Source organism: Drosophila subpulchrella, chromosome 3L (assembly GCF_014743375.2).
Source record: "Drosophila subpulchrella strain 33 F10 #4 breed RU33 chromosome 3L, RU_Dsub_v1.1 Primary Assembly, whole genome shotgun sequence".
Classification (NCBI taxonomy): Eukaryota; Metazoa; Arthropoda; class Insecta; order Diptera; family Drosophilidae; genus Drosophila; species Drosophila subpulchrella.
The window spans coordinates 20,350,668-20,363,989 of NC_050612.1; the positions used below are offsets into that span (position 1 = coordinate 20,350,668).

General features: G+C 37.6%; 4 protein-coding genes across 12 annotated transcripts in view; 2 read left to right on the plus strand and 2 right to left on the minus strand.

Moving 5' to 3' along the window:
• The window catches only part of LOC119554215 (supervillin), a 126,194-nt gene that overhangs the window by 10,127 nt on the left and 102,745 nt on the right, over positions 1 to 13,322 (plus strand). For 3 of the 9 annotated variants that reach the window (XM_037865020.1, XM_037865024.1, XM_037865025.1), the window contains exon 1: positions 637 to 1,464. The exons of 1 other annotated variant lie outside the window; for it this stretch is intronic. In XM_037865020.1, the coding sequence (XP_037720948.1) occupies positions 1,450 to 1,464 (15 nt within the window). In that variant the 5' untranslated portion in view covers positions 637 to 1,449. Of the gene's footprint in view, positions 1 to 634; positions 1,465 to 13,322 lie in introns of those variants that run through there. 5 more of the 9 variants (XM_037865026.1, XM_037865037.1, XM_037865038.1 and 2 more) reach the window with 3 other exon arrangements.
• LOC119554222 lies at positions 2,124 to 2,543 on the plus strand. Its single transcript, XM_037865050.1, has one exon. It carries the CDS (start codon positions 2,208 to 2,210, stop codon positions 2,475 to 2,477), a length of 270 nt encoding a protein of 89 aa, XP_037720978.1. The 5' UTR covers positions 2,124 to 2,207; the 3' UTR covers positions 2,478 to 2,543.
• LOC119554221 lies at positions 2,472 to 3,061 on the minus strand. Its single transcript, XM_037865048.1, has 2 exons — positions 2,783 to 3,061; positions 2,472 to 2,725 (listed from the first exon to the last, which is right to left on the minus strand). The coding sequence occupies exons 1-2, from the start codon at positions 3,059 to 3,061 to the stop codon at positions 2,606 to 2,608; spliced, it is 399 nt and encodes a 132-aa protein (XP_037720976.1). The 3' UTR covers positions 2,472 to 2,605.
• Positions 2,910 to 3,824, minus strand: LOC119554220. The gene is made up of 3 exons (XM_037865047.1): positions 3,340 to 3,824; positions 3,131 to 3,282; positions 2,910 to 3,049 (listed from the first exon to the last, which is right to left on the minus strand). The coding sequence occupies exons 1-2, from the start codon at positions 3,751 to 3,753 to the stop codon at positions 3,136 to 3,138; spliced, it is 561 nt and encodes a 186-aa protein (XP_037720975.1). The 5' UTR covers positions 3,754 to 3,824; the 3' UTR covers positions 2,910 to 3,049; positions 3,131 to 3,135.

A 13,322-nucleotide genomic window follows, 5' to 3' on the forward strand; every position in this document is an offset into this window, starting at 1 on the left:
TGGGTGTGGGGAGATAAATAGCTATGAGGTTTTGGGTTAGATAAGGTTGGGCCGAGCATCAGGAATACTAGAAAAGGGTTTTTTCTAAGAGGGAAAATACAAGTTTTGTGACTCAGCATATAAAATAATATTATTAAACCCCTTTAAGACTATAAGTTTCGGTTAAAAAAATGTTATAATATTTTTTGCATCTATTTTTACTATCCTAAAAACCATCTTTTCGCTTTACCAACCCAAGTAGTAACGCCACACGCTTTATCATCCCTTAGCCTTTCACCCATTAAAAGCATTTAGCATTCATTAAGGCCAATTTCTGGCCTCATAGTGCTCGGAATAATCAACAAATTAACTAAATTCCTAGTGGGCGCCTCCATCCACAGTAATAATCCGAATTCCGAAGTTGTGACAACAAGAAATGTCGAAGCGATTTCAAGAGCAGGCCCAAGAATCGTGCATCCGTACATTCCAAAACGGGGCCCAACCTGTCCGATTCAATGGTTATCACAGATATTTTCCAACATGTTCGAAGCGAACTTCATAATGAGGTTGCATGGAATCCATGAGATACAATCCACAATACACTTTGTGGCCACAACCCAGCGGAATTTCAATTCAGTTCGCGCTCAACTCACAGACACGATGGTCATGCAAACGCGTTAACGAAAAATATATAAAAATTAAAATAAATAACAACACGAATTCACATTATAAACACACTAAAATATGCACTAAGCTACGTACTGTACCCAACGACCTGTAAATAATTGTGTAAATAAACTAAAGCATAAACAAACATCAAAGAGAAACCGCGAAATACTAAAAGACCGCTCAAGTTCCCATACATTGAGCTGGCCAATTGTGTTTGAAAATATTTGTTTGATCGATTTCGTGTGTGAACAACACCTTGTGAAGGCATTTGTAAAACCCATTGCCATAGCAAGCAAAGTGTGTTAAACAGGAAAAACAAACACCCTCTCAAAAGTTTATATATATCTACAACCCCCTTCGATCGGGTTAACCAACCAACCTACCACAAGAAAACAGAGTTTAATATATACCACTTCCCTATAAAGTTTCGGTTTTTACGCGCCTGCTGACTAATTTACTTTTATATAGCCCGACTATATAAAACTGTACAATAAGACACGGCCAACTCTTATAATTTTGGAACGCCTCAGTTAAAGCTGGAAATCGCTTCGCTCTCAAGTGAAGTTCTAGATTCTCGCAGCGAAAACGTTTTTCAATTGATTTTCATTAAGTGAGAAAGTCTCGAGAACGCCTTCTTTTTCGGTTTCTAATTGAACACAATTGCACCAGATCATAAAAAGTGAACTGCATTCCAAGTAGAGCAAAACACTAACAACTTCATCATCGTAGCATCATCAAGATTCAGATGCTGCATAATTAGCATTCGTTTGTGTGGAGCAACGAAATAAAAAGAAGCGGAAAATGTATCTCATACAGGTGAGGCCAAGCGATACAATAGATCTCCCTCTCATAATTAAGTGTTTGCTCTTACTTATCACATGCTGGCGGCACTGCACTTGCAGACTGAAAAATATCTTCATTTAAGCGTTTTTTAATTGTCCGCCAGCTGAGATTTCTTTACTTAAGATCCCCCCTCTGATGTGAAAACTGTGTGTGCGTGCCTCTCTAGCGTATATAATTTGTTTAATTTGTAGCTAATTTATCTTTCCACTTGGCGGCGGGTAGATCGTATGGCGAACGTATAGAGGGGTTCACTGGAGCAGGTGTCTCTCATTACTGCACTCTGAACTTGAAACGGTGTTACGATTTACAGCTGCTAATGGAATACGGTTAGGTATCCGGGGTTTGAGTTAGCAGAACGAAATATTGGCTTTGGATTTCAATTACAATCAAATATTTTGACATACCCATGATCATCAATCATTTTTACTTTTCTTCAGTCCTTAAAAGCATGTTATATAGGTCTAAAACCCTTTTTCTAGAGATTTTTAATACGATAAGTTCTGAAAACTTACCCATTTTAAAGGTATTTTTTAATTGTATGATATAAGTTTTGTTCCTAATGATATTACTTATTAAAAGGAAATCCACCCAATCCAAGTTCGCACTATCAGTAACCTTTGATATACCTGTCATTTCAGTTTTCTTGACAACTGTTAAGGTATTGCATAAATTTATCAGAAAAGAATTATTCGAACTGAATAAAAATTAGAACTAAAATGTCTGAAAATTCGCAAATTCATAATTCCGAAGATACCTTGAATGTGCTGCACGCCATATCGGAGTTAGTGAACACTGGTCTAAGTAAAGATTCTCTCAAAATCTGCATGGAACTCTTGGAACATGGTGTTTCTTCTCTGGCGTTAGCGGAGGCCATCAAGGCCATTAGAAAGGGCGTTGAAAAGAAGGAAAGTGAGGAAGAGGACTCTCAATCGGCAAATGGCGATTCCGGCCAACCATCTCCAGTAACATGCAGAAAATTATTCTGAGTCTGAAATTTATTTTAAACATGTTCAAATTGTGTTTCTCAAATTAAAAGTTCAGCTCCAGATGTTCTGCTTTTGTATTTTCTTTGAAACCAGGTTTAAGGACTTCCATTGCTAGTTTTTCCAAGGTTTTAAGATTCACCCACGCTATTTGTGTTCATCAATCGCAGTTTATTGCGATTATTTCTAAAAACTGTATACGTGCCAGCCAATATAATAAAAAGCTGCACCACTTTGGCTTGATAGTATGTCTATAGGATAATATATCATAAGTAAGGTTATAATGAAGTAAGGAACCACACACTTGCCTGTCTTATATAGATGGGCAATGGAATATGCGACCGATGTACGTGATAATCCATTCCTCTGAACAGCCAATAACCAGGCCACGCCCCTAAGCTGGCAAATAGAAAGGGGGCGGCAGTACTGTAGGCGTTCTCGAAGGATTTGGAATGCACCAATTGACGTATTTCCTCGCCAAGATTATGCATTTGAGGTGGGTTGACCATTTCCCTGGTTTGTTCCTCCTTTTTTGTGATCTTCTGGATTTTGTCCTTCAGATTGCTGTAATAGTTCTGGATGCCCATTTTTGGAATTTTTTAAACGAAAGTTTAGAATAATTTTGAGTCAGTATAGAAAGATATATCAAGGCTTACCTGGGCTAAGAGGTGTCTTCAATATCATCTTCTGGCTTTTTATGGTGCACTGTTTCCAATTTTATTGGAATGCCGGCAGTTTGACCCATTGAAACCGTTAATAGACCAGTGGCTATGATGGCCAATTGCATCAGTTTGGCCTGCTGATAGGTCTAAAAAAAATAGTTTTTAAAACAGAAAATTGTAGGTAATATTCCAGTTTATCCCACCCTTTGAATGTAAAGGCCGATCCTTTCAGTTTTTCGTTTAGATTGCCAATTGTATCCACGCCAAAACCAAAAAGCTGGCCAGGATAAAAAACTGACTTGCAAATAGGGCATCATATCCATAATCTTCTTGGAAAAACCCTTGGGAGCATTGCGTTCCACAAAGTCCACAAACTCGAGTTCATAGTTTATAGGTTGGTATGTCTGTTTCTTGAACTTTTGCAACTTTAGATCTGGAATTGGCAAATCCGCAGAGGTTATGGGTTCCGTGGTATTAGATGGTGAACTTTCGTCTGGCTTCTTAGTTTCCTGATTTGAAACTTCCGATGTTCTGGCCTCTCCAAGGTTTTCTTCCTCATTCTTTTTGGCCAGGGAGCTATTAAATAACTCGGAAAACTTCTGGCGCAGCGTATCCATGCTGAAAAGCTGATTTTTTACACTTAAAATTTAAAATTTTCCTTTAGGTGCCAAATTGAACAAGAAAAGCTTACTGTGTTTTTGGTCGAAAAGTTCACTGCATAAATTATCCCCTTAACTCTTTGTTCGTTCATGCGGGCTTACATTTGTTTTGAAACTAATTTACCTTACTTAATTTTTCTATTTTGGTGTCTTTTTTATTTTGGGGGCCCACAGAAGCCGCAGAACAAGCTTTATTATGGTGCGACTGCGGGTGCCCAAGACTGGGGTTCTATCGTATAGTATAGTACGGAATGGTATGGTATGGTATATAGTGTGGTGCCGAAGTGGGTCAGTTGGTGCAGCGGTTCATGCAATTATAAAGCGCATATCTACAGGTTGCATACCAGATAGATACCTCCACTTCGACTTGGACTTGGGTCCATTGTGTGGCGGTAGCTAACTGCTAACGGCTTGGACAGCAGGTGTCTCCTCAGCTCATTGTGTTTTATTTTTGTGTGTTGTGTTCTTTATGTTTTGTGTTTTTTTTTGGTTGTAAATGTGGCTTACCTTCGACGAATATTTTTGTGTGTGCCAGCAGCTTCCTGCCACTATCTGGATTCTGTAAACTAGTTTTTCCCTCGCTCGATGGAGAACGCCTAATGATCAATGCATTTAATCAAGTAAATTACGAAAATACCGAAAGAAAAACATTTTAACGGTGGATAGTATGGCTTATACCGATATATCTCTATGGATTCTCCTCCTGGGACAAAGACAAACCTAATGAAGTGAAAATCTTTGGTTCTATTGTGATAGTTCTTTGATTAGCCAGCGGACATTGTTCGAAATATTCTTTAGCCGTTCCTGATGGTTAATCAATCATGTGGAAAGTTGACATCTAACACTCTAACAGTGCTTTACAGATCTGCAGATGAATGGAGAAGTCTTAGAATTGATCCACTTGCCCACTTATTTACCTAAGCGTATCAGTATTACCATTTTAAAGCCATTATTTCTCCCCGTTTCCAGCATCTTTTCTTCAGGCCGAACTACTCAAGCGTTCAGTTTGTATGGGGCACTTTCATTCAAGACGTTTTGAAACCACAAATTGCATTTGTAAGACTTCAGACATACAGATCGATTCCCAAACTCTCCGTCTCTCGGTGTTCTATATATACACATTTCTCTGGAAACCAGCCTACACACAAAAATTCTTCTACCCTTTTGACTGTTCAAAGTCAAGCTCAATTAACCCAATTTCAATTTGGAAAATGATTTGCAAAAAGCCAAATAAATCGTTTTGAAAGTCTTGGGCCTGTTGTCAAAACACTCGAGCATAAATCACCACTACAATGAAATTTATTTTGGCCAGAAAACGCCAACTCGCCAGCTTTTGGGCCCACCTGCAATTAGTCTGCTCAGGTGGGTGTCTGTCCTCTCTTTCACTCCTCGAATCGTGTGAAATTGCAACTTTAACTGCGGTCAATGTTAATACACCTTTCGGCAAAAACCATTTACTGGTAAATGGTAAATTGTATAATCAATTTACGGCTATAAATGTCTGGCTTTTCTGTGAAAGGTCTGCTCGGGCGACAGGTGACGACACTTCAGGTGTCAAGTGCGCAAAATTCGTTTGAGATTGGTAACCTAAAATGGGCTACATTTTATTACTTTAACGAGAGTTGCTTAATTTGAAATTGTAATGTTCAGGCATTGAATCATAAGAAAGATATAATATAATAGGCGTTTAACAAAAAGTTACAAGATCAATTAATGTGAAGGAAAGTTTAAAGATTATGGGGTTGAGATATAAGATCTATGCTTAAAGTACCTAACTTATGACCTTAAGAAGACAGCACATACCTTGCTTCTCACCTAACAACCCATTAGTTTCCTATAGCATTTTCATACTTAAAAGCTTTTAAAGCGAAGACCATCTAAGAACTTTTCAAAATCCGTTTACCTTGACTTTCCATCAAGCAGCAATCTTGATATTTTTTCGACTGCATGTGCCCCTTATCCACTTTGAGCTACCGGCCTTGTCGGAGAAGCAATGGATCTTCAATCTTTTGGACCTGCCTGCAACGGCAAAAAGCCAATCCCCAATAGCATGTCTCATCATTCTTATTCTCTGCATTATTATAAAATGCCGCATCACTCCCCGCCAATCTCGACTAACCCATCTCCGAAAGGGGGCCCGCATACCAAAACCCCGAGCATATTACTCAATTTTCAATGCTCAGATTTCGGACAGACAGCGAAAAACAAAGGGCAAAACGAAGATGCCACACCAGACTATATAAACACAAACAATGCTCACAGTTGACACTTTGACAAATGATATTGCGGCTGAGTCGATAAGAACTCGGAACAGAAAGCCCCATACATCAGAAATGCGACATATTCTTTTCAGAATTGTAAGTTATTGAAAAAGAAAAAAAAAAAAAACAAATTCTAAAGTGAATGTGATGCTTAGGCTATCGCTAAAACCTTGGATTGCCGTTACACTGGGTCAACAACTTGGGAAAAACGAGATGGGACTCAGCTAAGCTGATATTGATATGGATTTGCTCTAGATTTACACATGAACGAGTTGATGATCCTCAAATAACGTCTGTGGTTTTGGATTCAAATTGGGTTGGGTTGGGTTGGAATCGTTTGGGATCGGTTCGGCGGGTAATAAGACTCTTACTATACGAGTCACTGGCCAACTGATCTTGGCCAGTTTGAATCCCCGGCTAAGCCTTGTGGAATTTTGTTTGTGTTTTGGGCGAGGCCTTCATCCTCTTTTGGATTCCTTTCTCTTATTTTCTGGGGTGTGGACCATATAATTCCGCATTCCCCTGACATGAAATATGTATCAATTTAATTACCCCGAAGTCCTGAACACGCAATTAAAGTTCAGGGGGAACCCTTTTCGAACCATCCCCGAAATGCCTTTGTATCTTTTTTCGAAACAAACATTTTTATGAGGTTGCAACAAACAATGAGACGACACACCTACAACTACCTGAAACTAGAGAACAGGATTCTGTAATTCCTTGAAATGGCCAAAGGCTAAAGAATAGAGAAAAAATAAATACCCTATGCATTTGATTCCTACCTGTTTCTTTCTTCGCCGGCCTTTCTTCTGGATTTTCCGTAGATGATTTATCTTTGACACACTCATTTCATGCCCTATCAGTTGGAAAAAGAGGGGATACCTTTGAATTTGAATATTTTATGAGGCTTCAAGTTCATTGCCTTTGAGGCGTGGTTCTTAATGCAATCAAAAGCCATTTGTTAAGGTGTTTTTCGTAGGCGTAAGAGTTTTTTATTTCGGAGTTTTTGAATCACCCCAAGTTTTGATAGCATTTCATTTAAACGAACGTAGCGAATCAAGCGTATATATTTCCCACCTAGAATCGTTTTAAAAGCGGAACTCACGCTCCAATGTAATTCGATAGACCCACGAGGAAAACTTGTTTCGTATTTGTATTTTTTTCCATCGATAAACTTGGCATGACGACTGAGGCCACGAGTCGAGGCAGGCATTATTTTTATTGTTGTGCCTTTATCTATATTTAATTTAATCGATGCAAATGCTCTAGAGTCATGAACATAGGCTACAACTGCCCAATGACCTTCAAATGTCTGCAAAGAAATGCGTTAATAAAGTTTAACTTAATGACCATAATTATGTTCGATTGAACCACTATATCAGCTTTTTTTTCGTGTATTATTAAGCGAAATTATTGGCTGGTCATATAATTGCCGCACGTGTTTCAGCACTGGAAAATAAAAAGAAATCACAAAATACGCTTCGTATGCTGATGCTGATGTGCATGTCCATGTACCCATGACACATGTCAGGTGGAGATTGGGGGGATGAGGGCAATCCCCTGCGTCTGACATTGATGAAATGGGCTTTTATGGCCATGTTTTAGGTGATGGGGAGTTGTGTAATTGTTGACTCACGTTGAATGGCATGCCGAATAGAGGTATGATTTATTTTCTTTGTTACTTACATAAAGGCGAATAAAGGGGAAAAGTTTTACTCCTTAAAGGTTTCAACATATGATATATGTCGTATATGAAACACCTGGCTAATATTCTTTAAAATGGCCTGTTCTTATGCTGGTTCCAATTTGCTTTTATTATTTCAAGCTGCCGTGTGCACGTCGCCTGAGTAAATGAAATTTATTACGTGATCGTCGCGGTCGACAACTAAATCTTTGGCATTAAGTGGAAAAATAATCTCGTAAAAAGTAGATGGAAAATATAAGGGAAAATTACTAGAAAAAACATTTGTGTGGTCCAGAGACCACAGAAAAAAAAACATAAGCATATAAGTTATAACTCAACTGTTTTCACTGTACTTGCATGTGCACTCAATTGTTTGTTCAGTATTTTGAAACCATTTCCACTATGAAATTTGCCTTTATTGCACTTTTATGTAGCTCACCACGAACAGTTTGTTATGATAAATAAAAATTCATTTTCGATAGAAACTCAATTTTGATGAAGCAATCGCTGGATGCAATTGCATAAAGAAAACAATTTTCCAATTTTGATTTCTTCTCGATTTTCTGTTACTCTTTTTCACCCATTTCTGTTTCCAGTAATTACCAAATCCAATTAAGTTCAATAACAACAATTTGGGTGGGAAAGAGAAGACAAAACAAACAAAATCAGATGGGGTTTGTTTTTTAATTACTCGGTTTAGCCCTTAGTTTATTGCTCTTTATCGCAGTCCCCTTTGGTCAGTTGGCCATTTGGTCATTTAATTGAAGCCCCTTAAGGGCAAGTTCGATGAGATATCTTTAGTGCCGTCTTTCATTTGATGATGTCGGCTACTTTTTATTGTCAAACACCAAACACAAACACAAATCGATGGCACTCTTTGGAACTGGGGGTCTTTAAATAGGTTTAAGCCTGGGCGAAAAAAAAAAAACAAAATCGATAGTGCGTAAGTGCTGAGTTTTTGTGTTGACCGCTGCCTGGCTTTCATAAAGAAGAATGTCAAGAGGCCACAATAATTGCAACTAATCCGCAATGAAGGCTCGAACCTTGGGCCACAAAATCTAGACCACCTGTCAGATGTGCCTCTATGTAAACCATGTATCCATGCATCCATGCATCCACGTTCACAGTTTGTTTGGCCTGATGCATTGACTGTGAAGATTGAAAAGTTTACCATATAATTTATGGGGTAAACCGAACCGTAATCATTCAGTCCATTCAATTGCGGTCTTTGTTGCCAAGCGGAAATGTAAAATGCCCGCTTCCGGCTATTTTTACCTGCTCTAAGGATGTTTAAAACTGCTCTGCGCGATATGTAAAATTAATTTTAATGCCTTTTTCGCTCTAGCATGCAAATTGTCGGCTTCCTTTTTTTCTAGTCAGTTGTCTAGCCAACGTCTAAAAACATATGCCAAACTTGGCCTTGCCCTCAGGGCTCGTAAATAACAAGAACTATTTGATTCGGCACACATAGAAAAGAAATTAAGGTTGCCGCATCTGATTCAAAAGTGATTCATTCGCGAAAGATTCGCATTTTTCATTCGCAAATCTCCTCTCATATATACGAAGATTTTGCCGGCATTAACTAAATATATTCCTATGTGGTCTTTCCACATATATTTATACTATTTTCACATCTCGATTTTCTGCCAAAGAAATTTTCTCTAGCTTTTTACTTAACTGTCTGTCAGAAAAGTAAAGAAAATTGAAAAAGAAATACATTCAGTAATTGGGAAAGCAATTTTTTGAAAATAACACTGAGTAAAAATTGAAAAATTGTGCCGGAAAACTATTGACGCTTAAATATGGTGCTGAAATAAAGTGCTAAGATAGTGATTGGGTGTGGGAAAAAGCCATGATGAATGATTTGAATTTTAAATAAAATAAATTAGTACAAATTTCTGGATACAGTCTACCTTTGATTTTTAAAGAGTTCAACTTCATGGTGTTATAAATTTTAGTTCCTGAAACAAGCAATCGATTTAACTGACTTACGTCATTAGTCGGTGGATTGTTGTTGTACCTTAAATGTAAAATATTCATTACCGAAAACCTATTTAATCTTTCTCTAACACACCGGCAAACAAATTCAAAGATGCCAAATAAAATACGAACCAACCTCTCGTTTGGCTGCCGCTCAATTTTGGTGTGTACGCATTATAAACATTATGATGATGTGAATTTTATTTTTTTTGGGGCCATGGCAAAAACCATTTTGAGTATTTTCAACCCAAAAAGTATTACGGAAATAGCTGGATAGCGCAAGAAGATGCACGTTTCTTTCGTGTTGTTAATGTTGTACAACCATATAGTGTATAATTTTTCGAACAAGTGCCTTAAGCAATTCATAATTAATTCCGGCATACGCCCCGTTGACATTGAAGTTGGTAGGGGAATTCTCTTTCACCTCGATTACCCTGATTTTTATGTTTTTTTTCAGATGGCTGGGTCAAGGTCTTGGGACTGAAAGTATTCGAGATTCGAGACGTGTTAATGACTTGTTAATCTCCCAACGCAGCACAAAAAACAAGTTGAACCGCAATAATCGACTTGTAAGCGTGCAAAAAATGCATTTTCTGCCTCGTTTTACAGTAAAAATGTTCCGCTTTGTGAACTGTAACAAAGATCGCGCTCTGTGTTTATTTAAAAATCTTTCCCAGCCTTTGATGGAGTTTTCCCTGCTAGCCCTAAATGATCATAAAAATTATACGACTTCATTCGCAGTCCACGCAAAACTAAACAAACTGTTGAAATTACTTTTCAAAGACTTTGTTCTGAACCTGAGATGAAAAATAAGGAAAGCGTCTCAGAATTCTTTAAACAATCACACGAATCTGTCAAGGTGTTAATTGTAGATCCATATTGAGGCGGAAAATGAGTTTATTTGGCTTTTGAGATGCTAATTGAAGTCGCAATTCCAGCAAAGAGTAATATTTATTTTAAAGTGCTTGGAAAAATTCCTTCCCTTTAAAATTAATCTAACAATTTATTCCTTTTTTAATCTGCCAGATAAGCCTCGAACAACCAGAGTAATTAAGTTGTTAATAAACATAAAAATTCCCATAAAATTGAATTGCGGCTAATGACTAAATATATATTAATAAACCCGCAATAAAAATGCAATTATTCTTAAAGAACTCACTTTTAACACATTGATCTTAGGTAAAACTAAACTAGAGCTTTTTAAATACTGAAAACCCTTTTTTTTATGGCTTGGGGATTTTTTTTTTATTTGTTTCAACGTACTTATAACCCAAAATTTCTCCATTCATAATCACAAATCTTTGTTCAAGCATCGATTAAGCCATCACAGGTGAACCAACCTGTTGCTTCGATCATCATTTCATTCATCCAAAATAAAATCCCAAACCCCAAATCCCACGACTCCATATCGAATAACATAAGCTTACGCAAAAGGTCTTCAACAGTTTCGCGTAATTATGCAAATGTTGTGTTTCCCTATCGAATCAAACCTAACTAAACGCTACAAATTAGCCGGCTTTTTAACTCAATCTCTGATCTCTGGTCCCCCCTTCCAAAAATGGGGGCTTTATAATCTGACAAATAATTTTCATAAATTTAAATTCATACCACCTGCTTGTTAGGCTTTACATTTCCCAACGAACATTTGGGAGCAATTAAAAATCGATTTACATGTGTGTGGATCAAATGCTTATTTTTTTAACTCACACTCGAATTTGGGTGAAAATTAATGACTTCCAGTGAAAGTCGGTTTTGTATAACAAACAGCCCAGCAAGGTAAAGTGTAAACCAATAGGTAAAGGCCCAAGATCTCATGTCAAACGCGGCTTTTCTGAGAAAAGTTCAACGCCCCGCCATTTGAAAACGAAAGCGACAAGTTGTTTGTTTTCTTATTATGTTATGTGTTTTTTTTTCGTTTAAATATGCAAAATATTTTTTCATGCGTCGGCTACGCAGAATTTTTATTTTCTTATGAAATTACAGCCACCACAAAATGGCAGCAAAACTACAAACACTTTTTATGCCTGCGGCTGCTTTCAAAAATTGTTTCTCGTTTTCATTGTCTGTTAAAGTTGGGCGCTGAGCAGCGAAAATATTTAACAAAAAACGCTTGCTAAAATTATGGAAGAAATTTTGGAAAACATTTTATTGGTCAAGTGGAAAATTGCTTTGGGTAAAATAAGAAGAAAATATTTAATTGTAAAAAAAGCTATTACAATTAAAATTGTAATATGTATGGAAGTGATAAAATTAAATTCTAGTTAAAGGGCAAACTTCAAAAATGATTTTACAGAAAAGCCCCAAGGAATTTATCTTAGAATCAACTCAACCGTAGAAACCCCCAAAAAGAACCGTGTAAAATTCTTAAGTAACCCCATCCGACAAAAACCATATCAGCATAACAAATTCTCACATTTTTCGGCTCCGGCCGACGTGAAAAATGAACAAAATATGCATAATTTGAAATGCGAGGAAAGCTGAAAAGCGTTGTTAGCTGAGCGTACTTCCTGGTTCAATATGATATCCAAAAGATACTCCCTTCTGCGATTCCCTCACGCAAGGCAGCACACTCGAAACAATGGGAATATAGCAACATCAACAATATCACGCACTAGTCATTAGCTCGTCGGGATAAACAAACATATCTACTTGCAGTCAAGAAATGCAACACGTGCTGTGCATAAATAATAATAATGAAATCGAGGGGTCGAGTCAGAACAGGGAGTTTAAAACAAAGTTTTTCCAGCTGAGTTGGTCAGTTCTAATGGTGTGTTATTGACCCCACGTTTTTGAGCAGAGGAATTAGTATAGATTATGCATGCTTGAAAGCCGAACCTCAGAAAGACAGAGACATTCGTTTGTTTGGGGCCATCCCGAATGAATTAGAAGTGGTGCCAAGTGGAGCCCAACCACTTGTTTCTGTCAGCCTCAAAACTTCAGTTCCACACTGAAATTTCTTAATTTCAGCTTGGCATTTGAGTTTGCGGCTCTTTTTTTTTTTGCATAATGTGTGTGATAAGCTTGGGGGATTTTCTGCTGCTCTGACACAGATATTTCAACTTCTTTTGATGGCGCAGAGATACTTTCGCAAGCGGATGTGGCAGATACTTAAAACGGTATTCAAACTACACTGCCAAGTTTATAAATACGCTCTACAAATCCCTTGATATGTACAGCAATTGCTGCATAAATCTTTCCCGCTTTGAAGTCCCCCCAACAAAAATATCAAATTGAAGTCCATTAAACATGTAATTAAAATTCGTGTTTCAGTTCATTAACTTCTCGATGCACAGCTGCAAAAAAGGAATTAGCGAAACCGATTTGAATAAATATGTATTGAAGCGGTTAGGAGAGAATCCAAGGTTATCCGAGTTTACCCAGGTAGTTCTCTACTCCCAGTTCTCGAGAAGTGTGACCCATATTGCCTCATTCCTCAGGCGTCTGATCTTTCTTAACTGCAGATATATTTATATATATAGCAAATGCTCCTCTATAATTAGATGGAACTCACTTCACCCACTTTCGAGTGCACTTTAGTTTCGCCGCCGTCTAGATCTTCCGCATAGCTCGTGGTTTTGTGTTCGATTTTCCAAGCTGTCTAA

Coding starts and splice junctions, on each gene's coding strand:
- LOC119554222 (XM_037865050.1), top strand. CDS start 2,208: ATGTCTGAAAATTCGCAAATTCATAATTCCGAAGATACCTTGAATGTG.
- LOC119554220 (XM_037865047.1), bottom strand. CDS start 3,753: ATGGATACGCTGCGCCAGAAGTTTTCCGAGTTATTTAATAGCTCCCTG. Junction 3,283..3,339: donor TCGGCCTTTACATTCAAAGG/GTGGGATAAACT, acceptor TATTTTTTTTAG/ACCTATCAGCAGGCCAAACT.
- LOC119554221 (XM_037865048.1), bottom strand. CDS start 3,061: ATGGGCATCCAGAACTATTACAGCAATCTGAAGGACAAAATCCAGAAG. Junction 2,726..2,782: donor TGCCCATCTATATAAGACAG/GCAAGTGTGTGG, acceptor ATTATCCTATAG/ACATACTATCAAGCCAAAGT.